Source organism: Sorghum bicolor, chromosome 2 (assembly GCF_000003195.3).
Source record: "Sorghum bicolor cultivar BTx623 chromosome 2, Sorghum_bicolor_NCBIv3, whole genome shotgun sequence".
NCBI lineage: Eukaryota > Viridiplantae > Streptophyta > Magnoliopsida > Poales > Poaceae > Sorghum > Sorghum bicolor.
The window spans coordinates 66,654,083-66,679,535 of NC_012871.2; the positions used below are offsets into that span (position 1 = coordinate 66,654,083).

Sequence of the window (25,453 nt, forward strand, 5' to 3'; positions counted from 1 at the left end):
GTCTTGATGACAATGACTCTTGGGAATGCAATGGACAGTGGCTGCGCGGCCAGGCATAGCTACGGCTGCTCATTGAACATGTCTGCAAGTTTGGCTGGCAGTGGCATGCTGTTTCTGCCCATTTGCAAATCTTATTATCTACTCCATCCTTTCCAAAATATAAGGACTTTTTGCTTATTTAGATATTTAGATACATTGATTTACTATTTCAAACATATCACAATCATTTCTCAGTTCCCTATGCTTTCCCCAAATATGATCAATCTTTACATCTTTTCCAATGGTGAGTTTGAAGTTCTGCACTAACGGTACAAGTCTTCAGGCATGTAAGGCCTGTTTAGTTCCGAAAAGTAAAAAGTTTTCGGTACTGTAGCACTTTCGTTTGTTTGTGACAAATATTATCCAATCATGGATTAACTAGGATCAAAAGATTCGTCTCATGATTTACATCTAAACTGTGTAATTAGTTTTTATTTTCATCTATATTTAATGTTTCATGCATGTGCCACAAGATTCGATCTGACGGGGAATTTTGAAAACTTTTTGGTTTTCAGCGTGAACTAAACAAGGCCTAAGTAGTGGATCGGACTAAAAGTGCTACCAAAAGGCTGTTTCTGGACTGTACTTTTATGTAAAACTTGGGATTGGTCGAATTGCCTCTTGCCTTACCGAATGAGTTTTCACAAATGTTGATACCTGGAGCTGATTAAAAAAATGGCCAGATTATGGAAAAGAAAAGTTATGAAAGGCGCACTACAATGTACAGACATATTTACTTGGAATTTTCTTGACTCCTGTGTATGTTTCAACCGTTAGGAGGTTTTGGAACTTCAAATTCAAGAAGAGTAAAGGTACATCTGACGAAGTTCACTTGTAGGTGTGGCTGCTCACTATCTCTATCTTCTCCATGCTTGAATTCAAAACTGTAGATAATGTTGCAGAATTGTTTAGACATGTCTGATAGGTTCAAACCTTACAATTCAAATATTTCAGATTTTGCTTGTAGGTCTCACATAGCTGATGATAGTTCATTCTCTCTCCTCTCCTGCCTGGTTTTTACAGCCATGGAGCCATGGAGGTAGCAACTCTAAGTATGCAACTATCTTCAGCAAAGACCTGCATAATCTGCAGGTCCATATGGCTGGAACCATTCAGCTAGGAATCCTTTCTTCCTTTTAGGGTTGCATCCCATATCTTGGCACAACAGATCATTTAACCAGATGTTAGTGGAGCTTATGCAGGACCTGCGAAAATATTTCCCGTTGTATAGATTCTTGTACTCTGCCCATTCTGCTACACTCTTCTCCATACATCTTATGCTTGGCAATTGGAAGCTACCAGCCAGAAAATGGGCTACCCAATTGCTCATCCTCTCTGAGGCATATATGTTAGTAAGGCTCTCAGCGTAACCAACTATAGCCAACTGAGGAATCCTGGGATGGATGCATTCTCTGTATTGTATTCAATCAATTAGATAAAATGAGATTACTGAAACCAACATACTATTGACTTCAACAAGTAAACTGTAAACATTGAAAAAAATATATTTACACTGACTTCATATCCCAAGTTTATTACTACTGTGTCATCTACAGTCCGAGCAAAGTTAAACATGCCTACTGTTATGGCCTAGTCTCTAGAGGCACTCCAAAAAACAAGACTATTCAAAATCTATTATAGTACAAAGCATGGCCAGGATGCGTGTTTCTTTAATCACTGTGAATAGATCAGTGTAATGGAAATCGTGCAAGGTGCACTACATATTTGTTTCTGGACTGAACTATAGGTTATATCCGGTCTTCGAGAAAGCCCTCTGTGATGTTGCTTCCTACTTTATCATTGAACTATTATTTGTTGATTCTTTCACTCAATTTTGTGTCGAACTTGTTAAATGTTAAAGTGGTTAGTGCCTAAGTGGTACACTAGTTTTGCGGAGTTTATTGTCTCCCTTGTCCATTTCATCTATGATATCAAATGTAGTGTTGATTGGTACTTCAAATATGCACTAAAATTTTGTACAATGTGTACCTGTATAGAGGAGCTGCGGTATCCGGTGATCCTGCTACTATGTTTCTGCACCAATTTGCTGTGAAGATGTCCCTAAGCTTCTGATCACCTCTGAATCCTGTTGCCAGAATCACAATATCACATTTGATGCTTTCATTTCTGTCTTGCAGGATGATTCCATCACTAGAAAAGTTGAATGCCTTAGATTTCTTGAGAATAATGCTGCCTTTGTCGACCCTGTCATAGAAACCTTCTGGCAGCATTGCAATCAAGCATGAGGACATAGCAAAGGAGAAGCTGTAGTCAGGGACCATCCCATGCTTTTGTAAAGGAATGCTCCACTTGTAGTATGTTTCAATTACTTTAGAGATCGCCCATCTCTGAAACAATAGGTAAATTTTAGGCTGCTTATTATCTGGATGTGCTTTTTATTTGAAAACGTGATCCTATAATTACCAAAGGGGAGAGTGCAGTGGCCAACATATAACGTAAAAATCCTTCACCAGGTTTATGAACCAGAAGCTGTGAGATGCGATTGAGATAGAAGTAACTGAGGTCAACTCCCCATATGCTGGACTTGTGGACCAGCCAGTGCTTTGTTCTATATATGATGGTGCATGGCTGTGTGGCACCTGCATTGAAATTTGAAACAGAACAGTTAACCACCATACTTGTTAGAATAATTCTCTAGTGAGATTAGAGAAGTTCTGGTTCTGGACCTACCATTCACCTTAGCAACCTCTGCGGCAATGTCAAATGCTGATTTACCAGAGCCAATTATCGTCACACACTTGCCCTTCACAAACTGAGCAACATCATCCATGTAAGAATAGTCCAGTGAGTGCAATATTTTCCCCTTGAACAACTCAGGCCCATTCCCTGGAAATTCTGGGATGTTTGGGGTTCCACTGTGTCTTCCAATGCACAGGATCAGAAAATCCACCATAAAAACCTGTAACAGTAGATTGCACAATATTAAAGAGTTGCAGTATGGAGGATAAAAATGTGGTAGTAGTGACAGTGTTTCTGTATAAGGAATTTCATTTCCATTGCTTCTTTCCATATGCATCAATTTAGGTTGATACAAAGGATGGAAACAACAATCTTCTGTTCTTTGAAAAAAGAAACAGAAACAATCTGAACTCTCTTTGACACAGATGATCTGAGGAGAGTACACATACCTCAGTGCTACCGACTTTCAAGTCCTGGACGGTGAGGCGCCATCCTCCACCCTTCACTGCTCCGAATGCTGTCCCATTGCCAGACCACTGCTCCCAGCTCATGATCTCTTCCTCAGCTGCGCCGAGGTACTCGACACCAAGCACCTGGCTGTTGAACCTGATGTGCTTGAGGAGGTCAAATGCACACGCATACGACCTTATGTACTCCATGACCCTGCGGTGGTTTGGGTACGCCTCTCTCACGCTCTCCGGCCACGCCAGGTCGGAGAACCGGAACGCGGTCGTCGGCGCCTGAAGCCTCGTCGACTCCAAGGTGTGTGCCCACACTCCGCCGATGGTTCCGTCAGCCTCGAACACCACTGGCCTGAACCCCTTGTCGAGCGCGTGCTTGCAGGCTGCTAGGCCGCTCACGCCTGCACCGACGATTCCCACCCGCTTGCTATTGCTATCCATCGCTTGCTCTCTGCTTCCGAGTTCTTGGAAGGGAGGGAGGGAGGAAGAAGTGAGGGGGAGACTGGTGTTTTTTATACAGCTTTTCCGTTTGATTCTCTGGATAAGTTAGATTTTTTTAGACGTTGGATATTTTCAGATGGGGCCAATGGCCAAACAACCACCACTTGCCGTTTTCTTTGGTTGCATCCTTGATTATTCCCGTCAGCCTCCTGTTGTTTTTGCTGTGTGTGTGTGTTTTTTTTTTTCGTATTCAGTAGGAACCCAAGCATGCATCTGATGGGTGGGTATTTAAATGTTTGTTGTGTTGTAGGTCTCTTTCCGAGTTAAAATATCTATATCTACACGCCATCTGATCTGTAGTACTATTTTATTTTTTTTAGAGAAGGCACATTTAGATATAGGTGACATTGTCAGCATTGGGCTTGTTGCCTTGTTGGTGAACATCAACTAGCTTGATATCTGACATGATCATTTGGATCCATTACCATTTTGTATTTGTAATAACCCCCTATTTTAGTTGAAAGAAACGTGTCTGTTTTGGTTCATACCATCGGCATCAATTTTGATACTGACCCAGGCTGATTTACTCATCAGTTGTGTACTAGACTACTAGTGTAACTGAAATCCAATTAAAAGGAAAAATCCACATCCAATCTAAACACAATACAAGATGATATCCAATCCAACCCCATCCAGCCGTTTAGTAAAATCTAAGTTGATCCAACAATCTCAAAACTTTTGGTATTTAAATCTCCAAACTCACGTTCATATTGCAAAATTTTTCGCTAACTTGTCTGACAATTGTTGTAAGTGGAGTTCCGATAAAAGCTCCACTCTCATTGGATATCTGCGTAGTCAACGGCGCCGTAAGGCTGGAACCACTCGGCGAGGAAGCCCTTCTTCCTCCTGGGGTGGCAGCCCATGTCGCGGCAGAGCTGGTCGTTGTACCAGATGTTGACGGCGCCGAGGCAGGCCCCGCGGAAGCTCTCCCCGTTGCTCCGCCTCATGTACCTGCCCCACTCCGCCGCGCTCCGCTCCATCCTCGGCACGCTCGGCAGCCGGAACGCGCCGTCCAGGAACCGCGCCACCCACTTGGCCATCATCTCGACGGAGTAGATGTTTGTCAGGCTCTCCGAGTACCCGACCACCGCCATCTGCGGGATCCGAGGGTGCACGCACTCCCTGTAGAGAGGCACGGCGGCGGTGTCCGACGACGAGCCGGCGACGATCGCCTTCACCCTGGGCGCCACGAACATGTCCCTGAGCTTCTGGTCGCCGCGGAAGCCCGTGGCGAGTATCACCACGTCGGCGGGGACGACGACGGCGCCGCCGTCCAGCACCAGGCCGTCCTCGCAGAAGGCGAACGACCTCGACCGCCTGATTACGACGCTGCCGTCCCTCACCTTGTCGTAGAACGCCTCCGGCAGCATGCCGATCTTGCACGACGAGATGGAGCCGGCGAACCCGAACTCCGGCTCCATGCCGTACTCCCACATCGGGATCGCCTTCTTGTAGTACGCTCCCGTCACCTTCGATATCAGCCACGCCTGCAGTCACGGAGACACGGGCACATCAGTGCTGATGTCGAGGGCCACCAGTGCACCAGATGTTGCTTTGCATACCAGGGGCGTCAGCAATGTCGCGAGGAGGGTGGACGCGAGGCCGGCGCCGGGCTTGCGGACCATGAGCTCCGCGAACCTGTTCATGTAGAGGTAGCCGAGGTGGAGCTTGCCCCAGACGGTGACGTCGTGCAGCAGCCACCGCGGGCTTCTGCAGATCACCGTGCACGGCCGCTCCACACCATTGGCGTCGGCGCACTCGGCCGCGACGTCGTAAGCGGACTTGCCGGAGCCGACGACGGCGACGCGTTTGCCCTTGACGAGCGCGGCGGCGTCCGCGTCGTCCATGTCGGACAAGTCCATGGAGTGGAGCACCCGCCCGCGGAACGCGTCGGGGCCGCCGCCGGGCGGGAACGCCGGGATGTTGGGCACGCCGCTGAACCTCCCGATGCACAGGATCAGGAAGTCGAACTCGTATACCTGCGTGGTGTCGGAGTCGGAGTCGCCGTGCCGCACGGTGAGGCGCCACACGCCCGCGCCGTCGCCGCCGAACGCCTCGCCGTTGCCCGCCCACTGCTCAGCCACGCACGCATCATCGTCCTCGCCGACGTACTCCGCGGCCACGACCTGGCTCCGGAACCTGATGCATTCGTGGACGCCGAAGCGGCGCGCGTAGGCGGCGAGGTACTCGACGACCTGGTCGTGGCGCGGGTACGTGTCGGCGCCCTCCGGCCACGGGAAGTCGGAGAAGCGGTACCCGGCGGTGGGTGACTGCAGCCGGGTGGACGCGAGCGTGCGTGTCCACAGGCCGCCCACGGAGGCGCCCGCCTCGAAGACCACCGGGCGGAACCCCCGCGCCAGGAGGTGCTTGCACGCGGCGAGGCCGCTCGTGCCGGCGCCGACGATGGCCACCCGCTTCGCCGCCTTGTGATCCATTGGCGCCACCGCTCACCGCTGCTATCTGCTGGTCCTATGCCCCGCGTGTGCAAATGCAATCTCCGGGACGGCCGTTATTTTTGTATTTAAAAAATATCGGCGCGAGCCATGTGCCGCATTTTTCAATGCCGGTGTGGGTTGGAGTACGTGCGATTCAACATTAGTCACTGACTACTTTCTGGATTGCAGGAAAAAATATATATGGTGGCGGCTTAGCGGGTCGGCTATTGTGTCATCGCATAGGTGTGTGCGTTGAAATGGCATTGCGGCCTTGGCTCAAAAGAGGTAGTCTGTGTAGAGCAGAAACAGTTCAGTTGACAAACTTTTCAATAACATATGACCTTGTTTAGTTTTCAAAATTTTTCAAAATTCTTCATCACATCAAATCTTTGATATGCATGGGGCATTAAATATAGATAAAAAAATTCCTTATTATTAATTGCATAGTTTATCTGTAATTTGAGAGATAAATTTTTTTATTATAGTTGGTTCATGGTTAGCAATTGGATTTCGTGGATAGCAAGACTAGCAGGCCTTTTTCAATAGCCTCCCAGTCGCACTTGCATGCAGCTGCTACGTGTTGCCCGTTGGTTGCGTGTGAAAAAAAATATTGTTTTTTATATTTTTAGATATCTTATTTGACCATTTTCATTTTTTTCTCTAAATATTATCTATTTTATTATGACTTATTTTATCATTGAATAAATTTTAATAATTATTTATTTATTTTACAATTTATAGAATTTTTTTAATAAAGACAAATGGTCAAATGCGATATCTGATGATGCCACTGATCATCACTATGATCGGTTAGGTCCTCTGAATCACTAGGTGTTGTGTAACAACAGGAGCTCTCACTCAACCAAAACAAACCTACGTGGTAAGCAGTGTATAGTTACCAAACACTCATCATCCTTGTAAATCAAACATAAATAAACTAGATGCAGCAATCCAACCTGTGGATACCAAACACTAGTCATCTGGTCATCCACATGAGGCCCAAAGAAAAGCATGAGACCTTTCTGCATGAAAACAAACAGGCCCAAAGAGACCCTCATGCAGGAAACAGGCCCAGAGAAAACAAACAGGCCCAAAGAGACCCTTCATGTGGGCAAATTTCACCGATACTTCTTGGGCACGAAGAAAACGCTGACCCAGCAGATCGTATAACTGGCTGGGCTGGCTATATTCCAGATTCATCTCAGGCCCTAAGTGGGATAGGCAAAACTTATAATTTAGATTTGGTTGGGGTGCGCCAGGCCCTGCCAGCAGTGCAACGGCTAGGCGACACTCGAGGGACCCAGTGGCAAGCCACTGTGGCGGCCCCTCCCCCACAAAAAATAAATTTAATATCGAAGTGGGCACATGGCCCACATATCAGATATTAAACTGATAAGAACAGATACTACACTTGATCTTAGCCAAAAGGCCGAGAAAGGTATGCTTTGTGATGGAGCCCTGCGCCTTCCTTTATAGCTCGTTCGACCACCTCACCTGCCTTTCAGCTAGCGAGGTGGTACTACCTGCGACTGCGAACCGGACGCGAGGCCGAGCGCAGCGCAGTGCTGTGGCTCTGCCGTTCGGAGTTGCATGTTTTCTTACGGCCCATTAGGGAACTTTCAGCCCACGCGGCTCGAACGGCCCAGAAGGTCGCCTTCTGCACACTAAACCAGTTCACCCTCTTCCTCTGGTGCTAAAAAAAAACGAAGTCAGACTGTCAGAGTCCCCTCCCTCAGCCTCGGTCTCTCACTCTCTCCCAGGGGCTCGTGGCTTCTTCGTGCCGGCGCCGCCCTCCTCGTCGGGCTCTTCCCCGGCGACGAGCTTCCACCTGGTACGCCCTTCTCCTCCCTTTTGCGCTGTGCGAAACCGAGTAGAGTATCACAAACCCTAATGTAAGTTATCTGTATCCGGATCTGATGTGAGTTGGGTCCTATCATCTGACACGCTTACATGTTTATATACACACTGAATTCGAAAATTTCATTTTACAAAAAAGAAAAAAAATCGAGAGGACGTATGTACACTGTACACCCATTTCATATACTGGATCCGCCCCTGCTTCATGTTTGCTTGATAGCTATGAAATTCCTAGGCTCAAAGGAGCCGTCAGTTTGCGTCTCCAGTGTAATGTCGTCATGTTGTGTTGTTGTTTATTCATATCTTGCTGCTTGGAGCCTTTATCCTCACTACTCTGTGATAAAAATGTTCTAAGAAAACAACATGAGCAAAGTCGCATAACTCTGTTATGGAGGTATGTAATACTGCATCAGATTGTGGGTGGAACCTGCACAACAAGCATAACAGACAAAAATGAAAAACCTAAATGTTACAGTTGACTTAGCAAGTTCACTTGCCTTCAGACTCTTCATGCTTGTTGGTAACTGATACTCTTATACACTTATGACTAAATGCTACTGATGACTATATAATTTGATCCAGGCTGCTTTGTGGTTGAGGCACCATGCCTGCTGGTGACAACCCGCACTCAATTTCAGAGAAAAAGGCAGCATTGAGGGAGTCTCCAAAACAGCTCAACAATATTGTTAATGAGCAACCCACAACTTCTCGTTTTCCTAAAAACAAAGTTGCTGCTACAGTTGGCATAAAGCGACCACAACCTTATGGCCCCTTGAGTCTGACCAACCATCACACGCTGAGCAATCCAGGGGCAAATGGCCATCTTGTGTACGTGCGGAGGAGGTTTGAAAATGATCAAAGCAAAGGGGGCACTTCTTCTCGCGGAGAAAGTGCCAGTTCTACTTCTACAAGCTTGAAGAAAGCTGGTGCAGGCAGCTTGCAGTCACAGGAACGAACTCTGAAGCATCAAAACAATACATCTCACGCCCAGTGTGCTTCCCAATCTGCATCTCCAGCTGCAGCTGCAGCTACACCCTCCCCTGCTTTGCAATCTGCAGTTTTGCCTGCTCACCATTCTTTTGGGAAGCAATCTCCAGGAAAGGTTGCTGCTCAGCCAGCTAATGATGTGACTACTAGTCTGCCACCTAGCAATGTGGTGTCCTCTACTGCAGTGCTTCAAAGCTCTGTAGCTGCTAACTTAGCACCTAGCGGTATTTCGGCTGCTAACACATCATCTTGTGCTGCTATATCTGCTGCTAATTTAGCATCTGGCAGTGCTCCAGGTACCAATGCTGCATCTAGTGATGCTATTTCTGCAACTACTTTAGCACCTAATCAGGCTCCACCATCAAGATCAAGCAATCAAGATCGGAGTGAAAGATTTCTTCGTCTGCAGGCGTTCTTGAGACATAATGAGCAATCAGACCAGGAAGAATACTTACACAGTAAGCAACTATTTCTTCTTAGTCCAATGTACTTTACTGCAATCAAGGCACACAATTCTTTTGTGTTCTCTGAATTGTACTTTACACAACTGCTATATTGATCTTATATAAAAAGTGTTTCCTTTGGCTCAACTGTAGAGCTTCGGTCATTGTCACCTGTTGGACGAAGTAGGCATGCCTTTGAGCTGGAGAAACGGGCAGCCGATCTATTGATCGAGGAAGGTAATACTTTTAGCATGACTTTTGCATCTCTAAAGTTTTATTTCAGTACTATTACCTTGCTCTAGTATTGGCAATTGTGCCTGACAATTACTTCCTCGCGCTTCAGGGAAGGAATTGCAGAAGATGAAAGTTCTGAATGTACTGGGCAAACTTGTCACCCCATCACTTCCAAACCAGCCCCCTTCTATCATGCATCTGCCGTTCACAGCTCGTCGATGAAAAGAGCGGAAGATTTGGTTACGATGCTCCATAACACGGTGACATTGTGAATTGTTGCAGCCTGATTGACCAGAATGCAGTGACAGTCTCCAGTGTTGTATTATCTGTGAGAACATGCCTATATATCCACCCGGATGAGCGAGAGTAGAGTTGACTGTCATGATTCATGTTGTAAGCATTATTATGGTGCATCGTTCTGCCTATTTCTAGTGTCGTTGTCGGAAACCTGATGCAACACTGAACTGTAAGGCTGTGCAGCTCCTTCTCTGGCCATCATGCTACTTGTGCAATTGTGAACCCAAAGTCTAACCAAGGCAGGCTCAGAAGTCAGAAGGCTGTATGTCGGACCAATCGCAGCAGTCCCTATTGTAGCAGGAAATATTTTTAGAACTGCTACAAGTTAGAATGGCGAGCCAATTTCTGTTCAGATAGTTGATGTGCTGTATTGATGCAGACAGTACCAGCATATTTTTATGGATGCTGCATCTTCGGAATTCCGCCGAAAATGTCAATTCAATAAGATCGAAGCAAGTCAAGTACGTAATTTTTGAATGCTAGTGCTAGATCACCACGACACCACCTCGCAGTGTGTTGTCGCCTCAAAAGATCGTTGTTGCGGTTACTAGTGCAGCCCACGTGATGCCTCAGGTACTGCACTCTTCTGTCTTTGTTTTGAATGCAATTACACAGTTCACTGCAATCAGACTGGATCTCACTGACTGTGGCTGTATCTTGTATCTTCGTCTGCCGGCATTCTTGAGAAATAGTGAAGTAACATGGTCTCTTTTGGATTTTATAATACTCCGTTTGTTATTGTCGAGTAACAAAGAAAGGCTTATTGCGATTGCTATCTTATAATTTGTGCTTTATAACACGGTGATCCAGTCTGTGCCATCTATTGGTCAAACCAGGTCTGTCATTAAGCAGGCAACCAATCTATTGATTGAGGAAGGTAATCTTCATTCAATCTGATTTTGTCAGTTTTGAAGTCCTATTTCATAACCACTCCAACTTTGCTATAGATTCACCTATCAATGTTCTTAATGGCCAAATCTCTTTATGAAGGCATGAGCTTTTGGCTTGACAACTATACTTCTCTTGTTAGTTGTTACGCACTTCAGGATAGGAGCCGCATAACATGCAAGTTTTGAATGTACTGGGCAAGCTTTCGCCCAGACGCCCGGTGATCCTCCATGAACTCCAACTCCAACTCAGGAACCTTCTGTTACGATTCTGCCTTTCCAAGCCCGCTGGTGAAAAGAGGTGGTCTTCAGTGAAGTTTCTTCTCCACTCTTGCCACCTGAATGTTGGGAACTTGGGACATGCTGATGATTGTTGGTATGTTGCCTGCAAGAACATGCCTTGCTCTATATATATGCATCTACCTGGATGACTCGCACTAGATCGGCCGAGTGCTGACATGCTCTTGTGTCATGGATGGTGCTTCTTTCGTGCCGTTTGTGGCGCTGCTGGGGGAAATCTTGATGTGACAATGATCTCTAATATGGCTGTTTTAGCTCGGGTTCCTTCTGTCTCCATCATATTATTCATAATCCGTGCGATCGTGAGCTCAAAAGTCTAACCAAAGGAGGAAAGAAAAGTGTGTTGGACCAACAAACACTGCAGGAGATGTTTATGCAACTGCTTCAAATTAAAGAAATGTTGCTCCGCAAGTTGACGTGTTGCATTGATACAGACAGTACCATTTTGTTATTGTGGATACTGCATCTTGTTTAATTTCACGGGGGCATCAAGTACCAAATGAGAATGAGATCAGTGGCGATTTGATCATTTCAGCCGAGATGCTTCATTATTGATGCTCACGACTAATTTACAAAGGCTATCACCAAAATGAATTCTGGCTCCCTGCTAAGCAGCAGACTTCATATACTTGTACCAGTTGAGATTTGCAAGGCAAAAAATAAAGGGCACCAACATGGTATAGATTTGCGAAACACAGCTGTTATTTACTCTCTCTCTCTCTCTCTCTCTCTCTCTCTCTCTCTCTCTCTCTCTCTCTCTCTCTCACACACACACACACACACACACACACACACACACACACACACACACACACACACACACACACTCTCACACACACACACTAATACAGAACCACTTGTTCTAGATAAACAACTTCAAAAAAAAAAACAGGCTAATGAATCATATGTGAGTTTTCTGTATGTAACTGGCGAGAGTAGCATTCATGTAATAAAGCCAAAAATGTTAGGACTGTAGATTACACTATAGTCAGAAAAAGGACAACATGAGAACCATGAGCTAATACACCACAGTTTGCATGACCCGATGAAAAATATAATTTTGTTTTTCGAAAAAAGAGAAAAAAGTCTACATAACCCCTCAACTATATACGGTGGACTACTTCACCCCTGAACTATAAAACCGGATTTTCTACCCTCTAAACTTTTCCAACCAGTCAAATAACCTCCTCAAGCGTTTTTAGTGCGTCGGTTTGTTTTTTTTATTTCTGCTGAATCTTTAAAAAATTATAGTAAAATACAGAAAAAATATAAAATAAAAAATCTAATTTTGTTGGGCTCCACATGAGCAGATTTACGCAGTGAACATATAATATAATATATACTTTAATAAATATTTTTTGTTGTAGCTTTAGACCTATGAATTATTCCAATTAATTAAGCATAGACCTAAAGCTACAATAAAAACTTTGTACTAAAGCATGTCATATTATATGTTGTCCAATAAAATTAAATTTTCATTTTATGATTTTTCTATGATTTACTGTGATTTTTCAAATACGTAGCAAAAATAAATTTAAAAAAAAAGATAAAACCACCATCCAAAACCGCCTTAAGGGGTTATTTGACCATTTTTGAAAAGTTAGATTATTCGGTTTTATAGTTTAGGGGTGAAGTAGCCTAACTGTATAGTTGAGGAGGTGATGTAGATTTTTTTCTCAAAGAAAATAGCTTGCATGACGCGCTCTGTGGGAGATCAGTAAACTTTTGGGCAATTCTGACCTGATTCTCTCCTCCCTCTTGCTGATGAGAGCGCAGCAGTTCCTCGGCATATATTCTGGCCTGGTAGCATTTCACAGCATCAGTCGTTTCAGAGAGAGAGTGAGAGAGAGAAGAAACACTTAGTTTTTTATAAACGAAAAAAAAGAGAAACACTTGGTAATGACATCAGTAATTGACAAACAATTAAGCAGACCAAACCGATCAGCCTCCAAGCACTCCATTCGCCGGCGAACGTCAGAGGCCGTTGCTTTCAGAGCTCCATCATCATGCATTCGTGCTCGTGCCTGATGGGTTACCTTACCTACCGTGTATGCTGCTCCTGGTGCACGTAGCAAAGACGGCATTATACTCGTCTATGAATGATGAATCCATCTTCCTTGACTTGGAATATTCAACTTCCCATGGTTCGATGCAGATCAGTACAGCCTCGAGATTTCGATTTCAGATTAATTGTCAGATTCCGAGTATCCATGATTACGTGCTACACTGTTGCATGTCTCAATAATTAATGTGAGCCCCTCAGACAGACAGATCGGCCACTTCTTTGCCAAGTTCCCTGTCAAAATTGCCTACCCGGGCTCCACCTTCCTGAGCATACACTAAAACTCCTGGCATTTTTTTTAAAAAAGGTGCTCACTATTGTTGTTGTGTACAAGGTTATCAGACTGATAGGAAAAACTACTACTCAATCCATTCTAAATTGTAAGTCGTTTGACTTTTTTAATATCAAGTTTGACCACTCGTCTTATTCAAAGTTTTGTACAAAATATCACTTTCTTTTGTTGTGTATTGGTTTATTAATAAAAGTTCTTCAAGAATGACTTAAATTTAACTATATTTGCACAAATTTTTTGAATAAGACGAGTGGTCAAACTTGGAGTAAAAAAAGTCAAACGACTTACAATTTGGGATGGAGGGAGTACTAAATATCAAGGAGAGTGATATTGGCCTCTTGAGTCTTGACAAATCATACATGAACATGCAAAGAGATGCACAGAGAGTGACAGAGAGTGAACATTTCACGCTAGTGTTTACTGATGCTGCAAGTGCTAGTAGAAAACAGCACGCTTGATGTAGATTTGCATGTTCACTGGATCCCATGGTGGTGATGAGTGACGATGACTCCTCATGGGACCCAAAAATTAGGTGGCCCTTTCTTAATTAAAAAAAAATTAGGTGGCCCTAGAGCTGGGACCCACTCACAAGAGAATTTAACAACCAAGGCCTTGTTTAGTTCCGAAAAGTGAAAAGTTTTCGGTACTGTAGCACTTTCGTTTGTTTGTGACAAATATTATCTAATTATGAACTAACTAGGATCAAAAGATTCGTCTCGTGATTTACAGCTAAACTGTGTAATTAGTTTTGTTTCCGTCTATATTTAATATTTCATGCATGTGCCACAAGATTCGATGTGACGGGGAATCTTGAAAACTTTTTGGTTTTCAGGGTGAACTAAACAAGGCCCAAAACGGTATCTGATTGGCAGGAATTAACAAGACTTCCCCAGCTGGTGGAGAGGGGTGCTGACGGCATATTGGGGCGCCACTACAGAACACACAAGCTTTTGGTCAAACAATGAGCAAGTAGCACATATATGTATTTGCAATGGGCTCTGTGGCAGTGACCCAACCAATATAAAAAAAGGGAAAGCCAGCAGGGAAAAGTGGCCACTCCAATTGTTCTATTTTCTGGATGATGTCAAGGTATGTACCCCTCACAGATGAGCGTTCTTGGTGCCTTGCACTTTATCATTGATGTCACTCTCCAACTAGTATCTTCTACTCTTCGGCCTTGTTTAGTTCCAAAATTTTTTAGGAAATTGACACTGTAGTACTTTCGTTTGTATTTGACAAAAAATGTCCAATCATGGACTAACTAGGCTTAAAAGATTTGTCTCATCAATTTCAACCAAACTGTGCAATTAATTTTTATTTTTGTCTATATTTAATACTTCATATATGCGTTTAAAGATTTGATGCGATGGGAAATCTGAAAAATTTTACAAAATTTTTTGGGGGCCTTCATCCAATAAAGCCAAGCAATGTGCGCAAACAAGTTTGGCAACTTTAAACAACCGCATGATATCCTGTCACTACTCACTAGAAAACAGGCTAGACACCAAAGGTAAAACCGTAAAAGACTGCTTCCATGCTAGATTAAACCAGATTGAAAGCAGGTACAAACTAAACTGTGGCCTGTAAAGTGTAAACTACTAACCTTGATGTGTAACTTACCCATACCAATTTCCTGAAAACAGTGTCATTAGAATACTAAAAGGAAATAAAAATGTTGAAAGTTAATATGAAAAAGCCAGGCTTGTATTACATTACTATTTACTACACCTGTACTGTTCTGCCTTGTTGCATCACAAAGAGGCATCAAGATTCCTGTACATGTCACGGAATAGTGAATCAACACACTATTTTATCGCGTTCCTTCCTGATCAGGACGCAGAAACACGTTCACATGGGAGGAATCAAGCAAAATACGGTTAGTACAAATAGTAAGTAACGTCTTGAAAATATTTAAAGCAGGGTTCCTAAACTGGAACAGCCTCGGGAATAAAAATATATTGCTCCATCATATGATTAACCTTTCAAATTGGACTTTAGTACCCAGATCACATGTATCTCCACCCCAAACCACAATTATGTTGCTAGTTTATTGATCTTTGATCACAAGAGCCTTGGAATAACTCGTACTTTTTCACCTCCCCAAGTAAACAACTGCAGAAAATAAATGGGAGTAAAGATCAAAGGCGATTAAATTAAAAGACTAGCCAATCCCAAATAGACAAGTATCTGACCGTACACATGTAGCTTTACGAGATGCAGTCCTAGGAGCATGCACAAATCATATTTAACAAAGCAAGTGCTTCTATGATTTCTAGGAATATTGTTGAGCTCATAAAGCGTGTTACCAGAAGTGTCTAAACATTTTTTACATAAGTATGTGGAAAGGTGGTTCCTTTTAGCTTGACATATAATTAGAAACAAACGAGATGACAGCATAATAACTTCAAATGTATCCATTCATTTGTTTCAAAGTAAAAGAAAAGGTAACCATTAACAGCGAAGATAATGATACCATATAATAAGTTGAGACAATCAGAATAAACTTTTTTTTCTGCTATGAATTTTTCGTTTAGACAGAACCATGTGTTTGATGGCCAGGTAGTGGGGACATTTTACATACTAAAACTCTACCTTTTCTGAAACAGTTGTCCCGGAATCTGTGGTTTGCCTTTCTTTCTTTGAGTAGAGAGGACAATTTTTGGTTGGCCCTACACCAATATATGCTAGAATCTCCAATCAATACACCACCCCTGATCCCCCCTCTATGTTGTCACGACTGAGGTTAGGCCTGTTGCCTGCATTTCAGTGGTCATGCCTGTGGCCCCCGAATCAGAATTGACAAATGAATGTGTGAGCTATTCAACAATAGTTACAAGTACAAGCTACTTTTTTCTACAAAATTCCCAAAATCTACCACCGCATGAATAGACAGTTTGGGACTCAGACCAACAAGTAATTGTTTATACGTGAAAAACAGCCGTCCCCGGTTCCTCCTGTTTGCAAACCACAATTTTTTTAAAATCTCAAAAAACACCCGTGGTTTGTGAACGAGAGGATTTCTTACCAAGGAATGCTCCTGAAGCTGCATAATCACCCCTTGCAAGTTGACTTTATATATGGAAGCGGGTATGGACATGGACGTCTGGTTGGATTCCTGCGCGGTCTGGTGCAGCTGGGCCCTCAGTGAGAGGGAAAGATTCTAACAAATAAAGAAAAACAAAATATTGCCATGGTGGCCCCACAGCCTTTGTTGTTACGACAACACCAGAAAACAGAAGGGCAAAACCAAGCCACAGGCCAGGCCAAGCAAATTTCTTGTTCTCCTTTCCGTCTCACAGCAGCTGAGAGCAGCAGCAGGATGCTCGGGTGGAGCACCGAGCCTTTTCCGGCGGTGAGTTGAGCTGAGCAGCGTGGAGCTACCTGGTGGAGGCTAGCACCTTGCTAATCCAGGACCAGGAGGAAGAGAGAACGGGAGCCCTTTTTGATGACAAGAAGGTAGGCGCCGGGCGTGTGATTAACAGTGAGCTGCTTGCTACCTCTCTATAGTCTCTCTACCAATCTCTTTCGCTGCTTGCTTTCCATTGAAAATGATGTGTTCTTCCCTACCACCCACACCCTGCAATCCGAAGGCACGCATGGCTATAGCACAAAAATCTCCCAGGGATTCCCATGTCTCCCATGGTTTCCTAGCCCAAGATCTGCATGGAACCTTGTTTATTGATTTCCAGCAGAACAGAAGTGAAGCACTCTGGCTTTGCATGCCCAAGTGGTTGTTGTTATCGTTACCAAGATCATAGCTACCACTGATGCAGTGCGTTCGTGATGAACTGTGTAATAAGCAGGTCCTGAAGGGAGAGAGTTACCTGCGTCTGCATGGAAGAGGGAGGAGACCCGCAGCCGCAGCTTCCGAGCATCTCCGTGGCACGCACCACGTCCGAAGGCGCGGGGGCCGCCGTCGACTTGGATCTCCTTGAGCAGCTACTGTCCGGCGACAACGGCTGGCTCGAGGTGGTCTCGCGCTCGCCCAATTCGGTAGCGTTTTCTCCACCCTCGGCCTTCTTCTCGGCTGACGCGACAGCCACCACAGTGACGACGACCACGGCGGCGCCGACCGCGAACGCCAGCTGGTGGATTCAGACGGGCGGCGCAAGCCCCTCCTCCGTGCGGGAGCGGTTCAGCCAGGCCCTGTCCTACATCCGGGACACGCAGAGCGACGGCGACGTCCTCGTGCAGCTCTGGGTGCCGGTCAACCGCGACGACGGGAAGCTGGTGCTCACCACCAGCGGTCAGCCGTTCACGCTCGACCACCGCTCCGACAGCCTCATCCGGTTCAGGGATGTGTCCACCAAGTACCAGTTCTCGGCCGACGTCAATTCAGGGGACACGCCAGGGCTGCCAGGGAGGGTCTTCATCGGCAGGCTCCCCGAGTGGTCGCCGGACATCAGGTACTTCACCAGCTACGAGTATCCCAGGGTAAGGGATGCACAGTACCTCGATGTCCACGGCACCATGGGGCTGCCAGTGTTCGAGAAAGGAAGCTACAATTGCCTGGGCGTCATCGAGCTGATCATGACAAGGCAGAAGCTCAACTTCACCTCTGAGCTCAACACCATCTGCAGTGCTCTCCAGGTATGAGACCTCAATCTCACTGCCCCTGAAAGTTCAGAGTATACAGCAAGTGTGTTAGGTTAGGAGAAAAAAATCACCAGCTTAGTGCAGGAAAAGAAAACAGCAGTTTGGCCACTGATGTCACCTTGAAGTACCTGCATGACAATTATTACTGTAATAGATCAATAGTGTTTCCAGGTCTGGGGTTTCCTAATGATGACAAGGGTCTTTGCAGGCAGTTAATCTCAGAAGTACAGAAGTTTCGAGCATTCCACGCATAAAGGTGAGCAGAAAAGAAATTAGTGTTGCAGCTTTGAATTTTGCCAAATAACTCTTTTTTTTACCAAAATAAGAATCTCAGGACCTCTATATTCCAACTTAATGTAGGCATGATATGGAAATCTACTTAAATTGCTTGTTGGTGAAGAAAAAAACTTTGCACGTTTCTATTTACCTACCCTAGCACAAATATAAAGCAAGTGTATAAGATATTATTGAGACATGAAACAGCGATGCTTACATCTTCTCACTCATGACTTCATGGCCACTCTTATTGATTATCCATCAGTTCAGCACTGCTTCCTACAAAGATGCTTTGCCAGAGATACTGGAGGTCCTGAGAGCAGCCTGCCTGACCCACAAGCTGCCATTAGCTCAGACATGGGTCACATGCGCTCAACAAGGGAAAAGAGGCAGCCGACATTCTGACGAGAACTACAGGTACTGCATTTCCACCATTGACGAAGCATGCTTTGTGAATGAAGCCGAGATGCGGGGCTTCCATGAGGCCTGCTCAGAGCACCACCTGCTGCGTGGGGAGGGGGTGGCAGGGAAGGCCTTCACAACAAACCAGCCATGCTTCTTGCCGGACATTGGATCCTCAACCAAATTGGAATACCCCTTGTCTCACCATGCTAAGATCTTCAAGTTAAAAGGTGCAGTGGCAATCCGACTGCGGTGCACACGCACTGGGACAGCAGACTTCGTGCTGGAATTCTTTCTGCCAACAGATTGTGAAGCACTGGAGGAGCAGAAGACAGTGCTGGACTCCTTGTCAAGCACCATGCGTGGTGTTTGCCAGACCCTACGTGTGGTCACAGATAGAGAGATGGAAGACGAAGCGGTGCTGGAAATGAACGAGTTGAACTCATTTACTCCTCAGGGGAAGGACAAAGTTGAGGAGTTGTCCTTTGGAGGCAAATCAGCAGATCGTAGAGGAGAGGCCTCTTGGACAAGTCTGGCAGGAACTTCACAGCAAGAATCCGAGCTAGCTGCATTGCGGATGCATGGAATGTTCTCACCTGGGGGGCAGGGTCCATCTCTATCTGGTGTTCAGGCAACTGCTGAAGGCAGCAAGGCAAAAAGGCGTACAAAGGCCGAGAAGACCGTTAGTTTGCAGGTTCTTCGACAGTACTTCGCTGGTAGCCTGAAAGATGCAGCAAGGAGCCTTGGAGGTGAGTGAATCATCAGATAAATGCAAGATTCAGCAAAGGATAGTTTACTGCTTCCATAGATACCATCAGTCATTTAATTATAGCGGTACAACTAATGCAGACAACATGCTAATCTGATTAAGCAATAATATAGTGTTACTTCCCATCAGAAGGTCAACCATCACATGCATCCCATAGTCAGAAGATGAACATTCTTATCAGCCTTATCGTGATCTGTGTTTCCTTTCCATGTATAGTATACTACTAGTCCACTAGGGCCCGTATATAGAAAGCACATGAACATGAAGAGACATAATGCAAGACTAGTGGCCCATATATAGAAAGCACATGAACATGAAGAGACATAATGCAAGTACAGCACAGCAGAAAGTCAACTTTCAAGAACTGTATAACAAATAATAATATAAAAAATCAGCGAGCAGATCAACCTTATGGTTTCTGGCTGATTGAGCAAACAGTGCACATAGCCTAGAATTGAATTGACCTCATACAGTCTCATTCATTGCTTACAGTTAAAAAGCAACCGGATAAAATAAAACACTCTACATAGAAATTATGAAATGATCAATATGATGATCTCACCCTTAGACCCACAAACTAACTTATCATGATGGCAATTGTAGCATACACGTAGGAAGACATCCATTCCAAAATAAGCCCATAAACTAACTTATCAGAGTGACATGATATGATGTTTTCCTGAATTAGAATAGATGGATTTAGAGCTTCGTGAGTCAACATAGGTAAAATTATTTCTTCCAGACAAGGGGCAGACAGCATCCTTATCATGTGTTCATTGCATCTCCAGGTTGTGATAGCATTTTTTATGACAGCATGCTTATATATGGTTTGATCTGGTTGCAAACATACTAACTTTTTTTTTTATCTCCCACAGTGTGCCCTACGACCCTCAAAAGAATATGCAGGCAGCATGGTATAACCCGCTGGCCATCGCGAAAGATCAAGAAGGTAGACCACTCTCTAAGAAAGCTTCAACAGATCATTGATTCGGTTCATGGAGCAGAGACAGCTTTCCAGCTAAACACCCTGTACAAGGATCTCACAAACACCTCAATATCGTCTGACAACAATTTGTCAGGAAGTGTCATGGTTCCTCCAACTAACCAGAGCAATCTCACTGACTTCAACAAGCACCAACCCCACAAGTCAAGTAGCAATGTGCCATCAACTTCACACTCACACTCTTCTTGCAGCCACAGTTCTAAGTCAAGCCCCTCATGTAGCGGTGGTGCAACAAAACATGCACAACAGGGTATAATTGATCTGATTAAGTCAAAAAATCCTGTGAAAGACAGCTCTATTCAGACTCTGCAAACAGAAAACCCTTCATTATATGAGCATTTCTCAGTTCATGAGGCTCCAATTGATCTTCTACAGGATGTTACTGAAAAGGCTAATGGTGGACATCATTCTTCTCCAAGCCCGTCATCCCACAATCCTAAGCAGAACACAGACGCAAATATGAGAGTAAAGGCAACATTTGGCTCAGAAAAGGTGAGATTCAGACTGAATCCAGAGTGCAATTTTCAAGAACTGAAGCATGAGATAGCAAAACGTTTGAGTATAGTAGACACAAACCCCTTGGTTTTAAAGTACTTGGATGATGATTCAGAATGGGTCTTGATGACATGTGATGCAGATCTACAGGAGTGCCTTCATGTATACAAACTAGCAGATATCCAAACAATCAAAATTTCAGTTCATTTAGCTATTAGTCCAGCTACAAGGGTCACAACTGGTCACACTGGTTTGTCATGACAACAGTATGAGCCTCACCACCTTGTGAGGTTTAATCAGAATTCAACCTAGATCACTTGGTTTTATGCAGAGGAAACCAAGATTCCAGGAATCCAGGGTTGATAGCCTGTGCAATGTACTATGTGTCACCACGTCCCAGTTCTGCTGTTAGATCGATTAGTCTTTGATCTGTTGCTCAGGTTAGGAACTGATGATCAAACAAGAGTACTTGCCCACGGGAAAGTCAATTCTAGGAATTAGGATAAACCGAAGTAAGCATGCATTGCTTGTAAATACTCACTGATGAACCTGAATCTCTGAATGACAATGCAATTGATTGAATTAATAGGGTGATAGGGTGAAGCATATCTACAAATCAGATTTGCTCCAACTCCAAGTATGTTTTGGTTCTTGGATTACTGATGTGCAACAATCCTTGATGGCTTCTTTCTGATAATTGATCAGCCACAATGGTCCCTTAAGGTCACAGCATTCCTTCATCGCCTGAGTGACCAACTTGATCTGTTCAATGGACATGAAATTCTGCTTCTGAAATTGCAATTTTCTGCAGCAAGGATTAGATCTAGAAATAGGATGATAGGAAAATTAGTTTGTTGAATTTGTTTGTCCTTTGGAAAAATAAAGAAAACATTGTATGGTACACTACATTATGGGCCTCTTTGAAAGAATGTCTGCTGCTGTAGACATTATAGATTGTTTTCCTTTTAAGAAGCTCCCATTTGTGAACCACTTGGTATGTCAATTGCCAAGAATCAATATAGAGATTGGATTATGCCACTATTCTAATAACCAGCATGGCAGCACAGATGTGACTGGTGTCAACATATTTAATTAAAGTTAATCGGCAATCATTTACTTTCATGTTTCCCTTGATAATGATACAAGTTACACCACAGCAAGAACAGAGAATACAACATAGCTGGCTCACTAAATTAAATGTACATGGGTAAAATATGTGTAGCTTAAAATACAATATGTAGCCAAAATGTGCCTCTACATTATGAACCAGCAGTCAAATAGCAGAAGGCACCATGCGAACCACATCATGCAAATCTCATATGCAGGGAGTAATAATCTGCTTCTAGAATTGAGACATCAATACCCAAAGATGGCAGAATGATGGAGGAAACTAATACACTACATATGTAGCAACAATACAAAAAAATTTAAAAAATAATTTTAAAAAAAACAGATTTCTCTAGTGTATTTTCCTTTTTTCTCCTTGCCTTATTCTCATGCCCTGGAGAATACTGGCCAGTTGTGTGGTTATCATGATTCATCACTCATGCCCTCAAATGTCAAAAGTATTGCGCAAGTAGTAATATTACTGGTCCTAACCTAATCAGTCAAGAGTGCTGACATCAGCAGTCCATCCTTACAACTCAAGATTTGCAGTTTTCTTCCAAAGCAGAAAATACCTACAAAACATTCAGCACCTAGACATTCCTGACAGGACAGAGTTGCTGGCCAAGTTTAAGGCAAAGGATTCAACATTTTATATTCCAACCAATCTCAGCTGAAAAGTACCTGTAGATATGCTGATTTTTCTTTTACTGCAACAATGTTTGTGGTCATTACCCATAAACAAGATGATTTAGTAACCAACTAACGAGAACACAAGAGAAATGGCATGCTCAACTTTGTTTAGCTGCATACTGCAGACCTTAGAGCCTGAGTGTTACAAGATTTAACAATGTTTCAACTTTCAAGATGGAGATGTTTTCATCTCTTTTTTGAGGTATCAATTTAAGTACCTGTAGCACTTCTTGTTGTATCAACAGAAGTTAAAACAGCCCTGTGATCCACTAGAAATAGCAATAGCTTGCAATAGAAACACAGGGTATCAGCACAATATTTTCATCACATGTTGAAAAGTAAGAACTCTGAATGAATATTGTCAGTTTGTTAAATGAACTAACAGAAAATGATGTATTAAGAATCGAGCTGTTTTGAAAATAGTTGGATTGCATAAGTTAAGCAAAAGCTGGGCACACTACACTGCCTTTATGTGTCCCTTCTCAGCCTAGGAAGTAGGCACAGTGATACATTGCGATAAGCATACCTTAATGGTATATGAAGATTTAATCAGAAGAGAGAAAAGAAACAAAAATCTACTGACAAGTGACATACAAGAAGTAATTGAGAACCAAGTAGTAAGCATACACAGCTAGCAACAATCTTATAACTGACAACAAGCTACTAAAAGCAAAAATGGCATCCTTAACAAAATATTGAAGTAAGAGCACTGGCAATATAATAAGCATGATGACCAGCAGTTCTGAAAAGCCTTTGATTATATTAGACCTAAACTGAGAAATGATTAACTATTTCTTTTTTGGATGGCCATTTTATCAACAATTCATAGTAGCCAAACCAGGGGTGTTGTTCAGACCAATAATAAGCTTAATAATCAGGGAAACAAATACAGTGACAGGACCAAGTCTGTAACGAGTAATCTGTAACGAGTAATCAGCCATCAGATAACTTCTGAAATTTGAAAATCTAGGATTCAAACACAAAGCTGTTGATCACGTAACTCACATTAGATCTATGTCAAAACGCAACACTGTTAGCAGGATACACTGAAGCTTAGTTAGCACTTAGCAGGATACACTAAAGCTTAGTCGTCGTCCTCATCACTCTCATCGCTGAAGTAGCCTTTCCTCTTCTCCTTCCTCGCCGCCTTTCCCTTTCCATTTCCATCTTCCTTCCCAGCCGCCTTCTCCTCCTCTCCCCTCGTATCCACCACCGACGCCCACCTGTCGTCCTCGAACGCCGCGGCGGCAGCAGCATCCTCATCATCATCCGAATGCCAATCAGCCTCGCCCCCGCGACCGCGCCCACGCCCGCCGCTGCCACCACCACCACCACCGCGGCGCGACTTCTTAGACGGTGCGGGCCTCTCGCGGGGCCCGAGCTGGTTGCGGGGGCACTCGTAGGAGAGGTGGCCCTCCTCGCCGCACTCGTAGCACCGCGACTTGTCCCGGTACACGCGGCGTCGAATGAACTCCGCGGCACGGCCGTTGTCGGCGGCGATGGAGGCGGAGAGCGTGCGCCCGTTGAGAACCTTGCCGTGCATCTCGGCGGCCGCGGCGGCGGCGTCCTCCCGGCTGACGAAGAGGACGAAGGCGACGCCGCGGCTGCGGCGGGATTCACGGTCCTTGAGGACCGTGACGCGCGCGACGCGGCCGAATCGGGAGAAGAGGAGATGGAGATCGGAGTTGGTGAGCGCGAAGTCCAGGTTGGAGACGTAGACGGTGGATTTGGACGGCGCGAGGCCACCCGAGCCCCCGCCCGCACCCCCACCCCGGGGCTTGCCGCCGCCTCCCGCTGAGGCGCTTGCTGAGGCGGCGGCGGAAGGGAGCGGGTAGCGGTAGAGGAAGCTGTCGTCCTCGCCGTCCGAGTCGGAGCCGCCTCGCCGCCGGCGAGACATGTCGTGACTGCGGCTGCGCTTCCGCTTCGTGGTCTTCTCCGTTCGGTCTCTCTGTTCTCCCCTTCCACCTTTTTCTCATCTCGGGTGACCCAAATTCTGAAATTTCCCAGGTTAAGGCTCTGTGCTCTGCTCTGTTCTGTTGGGCCAGATTCTTCATCTCTACGGGCCAGATTCTGCTACAAAGCAGCCCAAGGATAGTTAAACTCTCACACGGTTACAAGTTAGTACAACCCAGGACAAAAATGGGAAAAGAAGTGTAAAAAACCCAAGGACAGTGAAACTCTCACACGATTACAATGTAAATCAGGGCCGTGCCGTCAGATTTACAGGCCCTGTTCGAAGCTCTTAGTGAGGCCTGTATCAAAGTTCCAATTATAGCTAAAACAAAGTAATATATAAGAATAGTACCTTTTGAACTAATCTACTTGAATAACATCAATCTCTTGGTGTTCTTTGAAATAAAATCTTCAATAATATGCTCATAGTTAATCTTCTCAAGCAATCCACTCTCAAGTGCTATCGTAGCCAAACTATTAAGTCTTTCTTGTGTCATTGTAGAGCGCAAGTATGACTTTAATAATTTCAACTTAGAAAAGCTCCGCTCCGCTGATGCAACAGTCACAGGAATAGTCAATAAAATTCTATATGCAATAGCTGCATTGGGAAAACAATCATGCCGCTTTAGAAACTTAAGGATTTCAAGAGGACCCATATTTTCTCTTG

The 25,453-nt window shown here is 44.5% G+C and overlaps 3 protein-coding genes, 1 long non-coding RNA gene and 1 pseudogene across 5 annotated transcripts; 2 read left to right on the forward strand and 3 right to left on the reverse strand.

The window, feature by feature from the left end:
• LOC8074161 lies at positions 724-6,148 on the reverse strand (the record flags this gene model as incomplete). Its single annotated transcript, XM_002462739.2, has 7 exons — positions 724-1,451; positions 2,029-2,387; positions 2,464-2,639; positions 2,731-2,959; positions 3,189-3,737; positions 4,493-5,188; positions 5,264-6,148. Coding segments are annotated over 7 exons (3,240 nt in total), but the record flags the coding sequence as incomplete, so codon positions are not given.
• LOC8077215 lies at positions 8,593-10,313 on the forward strand (annotated as a pseudogene).
• On the reverse strand, positions 15,452-16,630 carry LOC110432866. Its single transcript, XR_002450156.1, has 2 exons — positions 16,521-16,630; positions 15,452-15,607 (listed from the first exon to the last, which is right to left on the reverse strand). It is a non-coding gene; the product is annotated as an uncharacterized LOC110432866 (long non-coding RNA).
• Positions 16,772-22,086, forward strand: LOC8074162 (protein NLP1). Of its 2 annotated transcripts, none has more exons than XM_021453869.1 (5): positions 16,772-16,976; positions 17,299-18,085; positions 18,300-18,347; positions 18,633-19,518; positions 20,414-22,086. In XM_021453869.1, the coding sequence occupies exons 2-5, from the start codon at positions 17,330-17,332 to the stop codon at positions 21,295-21,297; spliced, it is 2,574 nt and encodes an 857-aa protein (XP_021309544.1). In that variant the 5' UTR covers positions 16,772-16,976; positions 17,299-17,329; the 3' UTR covers positions 21,298-22,086. The 2 variants fall into 2 exon arrangements, with proteins under 2 accessions (XP_021309544.1, XP_021309543.1); XM_021453868.1 differs by having other exon boundaries at positions 16,773-16,951.
• LOC8074163 (U11/U12 small nuclear ribonucleoprotein 31 kDa protein) lies at positions 23,741-24,834 on the reverse strand. The gene has a single exon (XM_002462741.2). It carries the CDS (start codon positions 24,728-24,730, stop codon positions 23,918-23,920), a length of 813 nt encoding a protein of 270 aa, XP_002462786.1. The 5' UTR covers positions 24,731-24,834; the 3' UTR covers positions 23,741-23,917.

Bases quoted from the DNA above. Each gene is read 5' to 3' on its own strand.
- LOC8074163 (XM_002462741.2), bottom strand. From the start codon at position 24,730: ATGTCTCGCCGGCGGCGAGGCGGCTCCGACTCGGACGGCGAGGACGAC.
- LOC8074162 (XM_021453869.1), top strand. From the start codon at position 17,330: ATGGAAGAGGGAGGAGACCCGCAGCCGCAGCTTCCGAGCATCTCCGTG. The intron at 18,086-18,299 runs GTATGAGACCTC...GGGTCTTTGCAG, and splicing joins CCATCTGCAGTGCTCTCCAG to GCAGTTAATCTCAGAAGTAC. The intron at 19,519-20,413 runs GTGAGTGAATCA...TATCTCCCACAG, and splicing joins TGCAGCAAGGAGCCTTGGAG to TGTGCCCTACGACCCTCAAA.